Source organism: Mesoplodon densirostris, chromosome 12, assembly GCF_025265405.1.
Source record: "Mesoplodon densirostris isolate mMesDen1 chromosome 12, mMesDen1 primary haplotype, whole genome shotgun sequence".
Taxonomy (NCBI): Eukaryota; Metazoa; Chordata; class Mammalia; order Artiodactyla; family Ziphiidae; genus Mesoplodon; species Mesoplodon densirostris.
Window position 1 is genome coordinate 98628860 of NC_082672.1, and position 6211 is coordinate 98635070.

The 6211-nt window shown below is 42.4% G+C and overlaps 1 protein-coding gene across 1 annotated transcript; it reads right to left on the bottom strand.

The window, feature by feature from the left end:
• Nucleotides 1-505: 505 nt before the first annotated feature.
• Nucleotides 506-3646, bottom strand: LOC132499901 (UDP-N-acetylglucosamine--peptide N-acetylglucosaminyltransferase 110 kDa subunit-like). The gene has a single exon (XM_060114569.1). The coding sequence runs from the start codon at nt 3644-3646 to the stop codon at nt 506-508; it is 3141 nt and encodes a 1046-aa protein (XP_059970552.1).
• Nucleotides 3647-6211: the final 2565 nt, after the last annotated feature.

The following is a 6211-nucleotide window of genomic DNA, read 5'->3' on the forward strand; positions in this document are numbered from 1 at the left end:
TCGGTAGAGTTCAGAAACTAAAACAAGGAATATTTTAGCTTAAAACCTTATCTCAAGAGAATCATATACACTTCACATGAATAAAAATACCTGAAACCAAACATTTTTAAAAGCTCCAATACCCAAGATATAAAGAAAAAAATTAATTCAGAAGACTCAATCAATCCATGATAATCACAAAACGGCTGGGCAATCTCTATCTCCCTTCCACACTAAACATCCATCCCCTGGGAGACCAAGGGAGATCAGACCTTCCAGACTTACCTTCCAGACCCTCCAGACACCTGGCTGCTGCAAAATTCGATGGAGACTCCTTGTGGAACAGCAGTTTCGCATCTCTTGGGTCTCTCCCTATTGTGATCATGCAGGAAGCAAGTCTGGCTGTGCTATTTCTTATCATTGTCTGTCACCCATCTGCACCATGATATTGAAAAAGTAGTTCCCTTTCCCCCAGAAGGTTGAGGCTCATCTACAGGGGTAATTCTCCTGGGCACACAGTCGTTATTTAGGCCGACTCAGTGACTTCAACAGGCTTAATCATGTGATCAGTTTTGTTGCCAGCTGCATAATGCTCCCACATCTGTAGATAGAGCCGCTCTAGTTCAATTGTGTATTGTTTGGTGTTGAACAGAGGGCTAGATGTTCTCTGCTTCCAGACTTTGCCACGAATTTTCTTCAGGTATTCGAGATCAGTTCCCAGTTTCACAGCTATCTCTTCATATTCTTGCCTATTTTTAGCAATCAGCTCAAGACAGCCTAAACAAGTGAGCTGGGAACCTGCAACTCGGGAAGCAAGAGTCTCTCCTGGCATAGTCACCATGGGGGTCCCTGCCCAAAGGACGTCCATCCCTGTGGTGTGTCCATTACAGAGTGGAGTGTCCAAGCAGACATCAGCCAGCTGGCCTCTCCGAACATGTTCCTCTTTAAGAGCAACAGGGGAAAAAATGATACGGTTCAGGGGAAGGCCCATATTTTGTGCGTACTGTTGAATATTAGCTTCTCCTGCTGCTGGAAAACGCAACAGCCACAGTACACTATTGGGAACACATTTCAGAATATTTGCCCACATCTGCAAAGTAGATGGGTCAATTTTGTATAACTGATTAAAGTTACAGTACACAATGGCATCTTCCGGTAACCCATACTGAGAACGTGTGGTTACAATAATGGTACGGGGAACCTCCTCTCCAGTGGCAGCCTTATTGTTGATCAGGGTAGTTGCCAGGCCATTGCTAATACTGAATCCATTCATTGGAATCTGAATTTGTCCTCTGTTAATCATTTCAATAACTGCTTCTGCAACAGTATTCATAGGAATGACAGGCATAGTAAGAGCTGTATTACTGCTGTCTGCGTTGTCTTCTCCATCAGGACATTTCATCTTGACTATTTGCACATCTGATAGACTATCAAGAAATGCTTGGAGGTCGATGCCATTCAGCACAATCCGATTGTCATAAAGGTGCCCATTGGACTTAAAATCGATGACGGCTTTTTTCTTCAGGTGAGGGAACATATTAGCATGATCACCAATAAAGAACGTATGGGGCATATAAGCCAGTTTCTCAGAATACTGCTCAGCAACTTCAGCAGGTGAAGTTTCCTGATCAGTGATGATATAATCCATGAAAAGCATGCCACTAGTCCCAGGGTACCCCAGCCACATTGCCTGAATAGGAGCTGGCCTGAGAGCAAAGAGTTCATTTCGAGCACCCCTGCTATAACCATTCATATTTACAAGGATGTGTATACCATCTTGATGGATGCGATCAGCTGCTTTCCCATTGCATGGAATCTGAGAAAGATCAGTGAAATGATTGGCTTCTGCCATCACCTTCGCTCGGCAGTTTGTGCCATCATGTGGGCTCAGGGCATAACAGAATATCTCAAATTTATCAGAATTGTGCATGCCTGGAATAGACTGCATAAGGTGAGAAGTAGGATGGTTCCCAAAGTCAGAACTCACGTATCCTACATGCAGTCGACTGTCACTGAGCTTCAAGTCTTTTGGATGTTCATATGGTGGTTTATGAAGGGCACTTATATTAGCCAAGCAGAGGTTCCCATGCCTCTCAGCAATAGCCTTTCTGAAGCCATGAGGAAGAGGATAGAGCATACTATGATGAGGCTGCACAGAAGGCAACCTATTCTTCTCCAACTGGTCAGCCACAATGCTGACCAACTTCTTCATTCGCTCATCATAGTCTGTCCAATCACAGACAACCTGCAGGCAATGAGCCAAATTACAATAAGCGTCAGGAAAATCAGGTTGAAGCTTCATAACAGTGCGATCAGAAGCAATTGCTTCTGGAATATTCCCTGAATCCTGGTGAATGGAAGTCAGATTGCTGTGGGCATCCGCAAATGCAGGGTTGATCTGAACGGCACGAGTATAACACTGCAAGGCTCCCTGAACATCCTGCAGCTCCCATAGAGTGTTTCCCATATTACAGTACGCATCAGCAAAGGTAGGACTGATTCGAATAGCCTCCTTATAATGCATCAGAGCTTCGTGCCGTTTTCCCTGCTGCTTCAATACACTTGCTAAATTTGAATGGGCATCAGCAAAGTCTGGGCAGAGCTCTAATGCTTTACGATACAAGCGAACTGCCTCTTCACTGTTTCCCTGTTCTCCTTTGATATTGGCTAGGTTATTCAGAGAGTCTGCATGGGTGGGACACAGCCGGAGAGCTGTATGATAACAATCTTCTTCTTCAGCAACACTGCCCTTCTCTTTGAGAGCATTGGCTAGGGTGCAGTAAGCATCAGGGAAATGTGGTTGCAATTCAGTAGCTCGCCTGTGGGTGTCTATTGCCAGATCCACCAGGCCTTGCTCGTAGTATACACAAGCCAGGTTGCCATGTACCACTGCATGATTTGGACTCAAGCTTAGGGCACGAAGGTAAGCTGCCACAGCTCTGTCAAAAATCCGTGCCTCATTGAAGACATTTCCTAAATTGATATAAGCATCCAGAAAATTGAGGTCAAGGGTGACAGCCTTTTCAAAGTGATGAATTGCAAGCCAAATCTCCCCTTGTGCATTGAAAACACAGCCAAGATTACTCCAAGCTACTGCAAAGTTCGGTTGCATCTCAATTGCTTTCAAATAACATGCCTTGGCTTCTTCTAAGCCACCCAGGGCTTTGAGCAGGTTCCCCAGGTCACTGCGAACACAGTACAAAGAAGGATTGTACTGAAGAGCAGAGACGTAAGCTTGTACTGCCCCTTCCATGTCGCCTGCTGCTACCAAAGTGGCTGCCAGGTTAATAAAACCATCGATGAAATCTGGTTTGATATGCAATGCATGCCGGTAATGCTCAATTGCTTCCTGCAACTGCCCTCTTTCCTTGTACACTTTCCCCAAATTTGAATAGGCTTCTGCCAGAAGAGGGTTCTGTTTAATTGCCAGAGTACTAAAGTGGGCAGATCTGTCCAGCCTTCGACACTGGAAGTGTATAGATGAAAGCAATAAAAGTACACCAGTATTGCCTGGCTCTTGTCTCCAGAGCTGCATGCAGTGTCTCTCAGCTGTCTCAAAATCTCCTGCCTGATATTCTCGATGTGCCAGCTCAGCTAACCCTTGGAAGGAAAGCATACGTTTCGTTGGTTCTGTGCTGTCGGACACGTTGCCCATGGAAGACACCATCTGGAGCTTCTGGAGAGAGTGAAAAAAGGGGGTAATGGAGTCCCGCTGCCGCCACTACTGGCAAGAATGTTTCTAGTGGTAGCAAACACGAGCGCAGCAGCCGTACCACTGCTTTGGCACGCGTAAGCGGTGGCAACAGTTACAGGCACCGAACCTTAGGAACTATGGTTGGCCATCTACCTCTCATGCTCTTGAAATCTTAATTCTTAACCCTGCCCTCTTCCACCATTTTTCTCCTAATCAGGGAATAAAAATTACCTATCCATTTGCCTTAGAAGAAATCAAAAGTCAGTAGGCCAAACACTTTTTAAAATATTGTTTTCTGTCCAGTTGTAAATGAAATACTTGATTGACTTTTCTTCATCATTCATATAGTCAACGTGGAAAACATTAGGGCCATGAATTTCAATACAGTAAGATGAGAAAATTTTAAATTGGCCTTCCCAAACCACTAATAAGTAAGCGATGTTGTATAGAATGCTAAAATCTTAGAGACTGAGTTTGATATTTTAAAAGTTCTGCAAACATTAGCTAATTTCTCCTCATCAAATTTCTCATGCCTCAAACCTGAGTATTACATTTTAAAAGATAAATTTATTTATTTTATTTATTTATTTTTATCTTGGCTGCGTTGGGTCTTCAGTGCTGCGTGCAGGCTTTCTCTAGTTGCGGTGAGCAGGGGCTACTCTTTGCTGCAGTGTCCGGGCTTCTCATCACAGTAGCTACTATTGTTGTTCCACAACTCTATGGGTTCCTTTTTAGGTCCTACAAAGAACCCTAGAAATTAGTTCAGGTAATTATAGGTTTTTGCAAAATTGTCAAATGTGAGATATTTAATTTCCATCAGGTAAGTCCAGCGTCTATTTCTTTGTCAATTTTCCTTCTATCATATTCTGCTATGTTGGATCATATTGGATTGGTCACAGGCTTTTTTGAAATCTGGCTAAGGAGATGTTTTAAGTGAGGCTATTATGTGATTTTCAGACACCACCATATGTAATTGACTACATAATATCCCATTACAGGAATAACTTTCAGTACTCTTACTGACTACTCTACTGACTTAACTAGCACAAGACACAGAAGCATAAGGACAAAAACAACCTTACAATATAGCCATGTCTTGCACTTCACAGCTCTCAAAGCATGTGCGTGTGAAGAAGAAAAAAAGAACTGAAAAGTATAAAACCAGAAGTTATTCTGTGGAAAATTATTTCAATCATCAGGCATGTGAAAGATAAGTCAAAGATTCAGTTTTCTTCAATGCTTAGTAAAAACGGAAATTTCCTTCTGTCAAGAATATACTCCAGGGCTTCCCTGGTGGTGCAGTGGTTGAGAGTCTGCCTGCCGATGCAGGGGACATGGGTTTGTGCCCCAGTCTGGGAAGATCCCAAATGCCACGTAGCGGCTAGGCCTGTGAGCCATGGCCACTGAGCCTGCATGTCCAGAGCCTGTGCCCCACAACGGGGAGAGGCCACAACAGTGAGAGGCCAGCATACCGCAAAAAAAAAAAAAAAAAAAAAATATACTCCAGGGGCTTCCCTGATGGCACAGTGGTTAGGAAGCCACCTGCTAATGCAGGGGACATGGGTTTGAGCCCTGGTCCGGGAAGATCCCACATGGTGCAGAGCAACTAAGACCTTGTGCCACGACTATGGAGCCTTTGCTCTAGAGCCCGTGAGCCACAACTACTGAGCCTGCGAGCCACAACTACTGAAGCTTGTGTGCCTAGAGCCTGTGCTTTGCAACAAGAGGAGCCACCGCAATAAGAAGCCTGCACACCGCAACAAAGTGTATCCCCCAGTCGCTGCAACTAGAGAAAGCCTGCGCACAGCAACGAAGACACAACACAGTCAAAAATAAATAAATAAATAAATAAAAGAATATACCCCATCAATAATGTGTGTAATGGAATGGTGTCAATGAGTATTTTATCAGAATTCCTGTAATGCACAAACCTATAGCAGTACTGAAATCAGTAATGCATTTATAATAGTAAATATTTATGAGGAAGTAATCCATAGAGGTTTTCTCAAAGTTAACATTGAACATTAATGCGACATTATCAATAATGAATTGTGACGCTGAAATAAACTTTTCTAAACTATTAATAACTAAAAGCAAACTCTAATCAACCATGTGAAAAGAAATCTATGTCTATAAACTACAAAGTTTATTTCTTAAAATTTTATTTCTAAAACACATAAACTGTCATATGAGGAGGCAGTTAAAGAATATATAGCTACAAGAGTGGGGAAAAAGTTTTATAGAGACACATCTGGCAGCAGTTAATTTTCAAATGTCATTTTTCTAGATTTTGTGACACCTACAGTATTGATATTTGAAAGCATTAAAGAAATTGTATTTTGAAGATTTGCTACTTCCAGGTAGAGTAAAATATTTTGAAGCAAAACAACGTTTCCACTGAGAAAAATTTAAAAAGCCAAATAAAATAGTCAGCATTCAATCAAAAAGTTCTAGACATACCAAGAGATAGAATCATATGACTAAAATTCTAAGAAAAGAACAGATAATACACAAATATTTATATACAATATTGTGTAT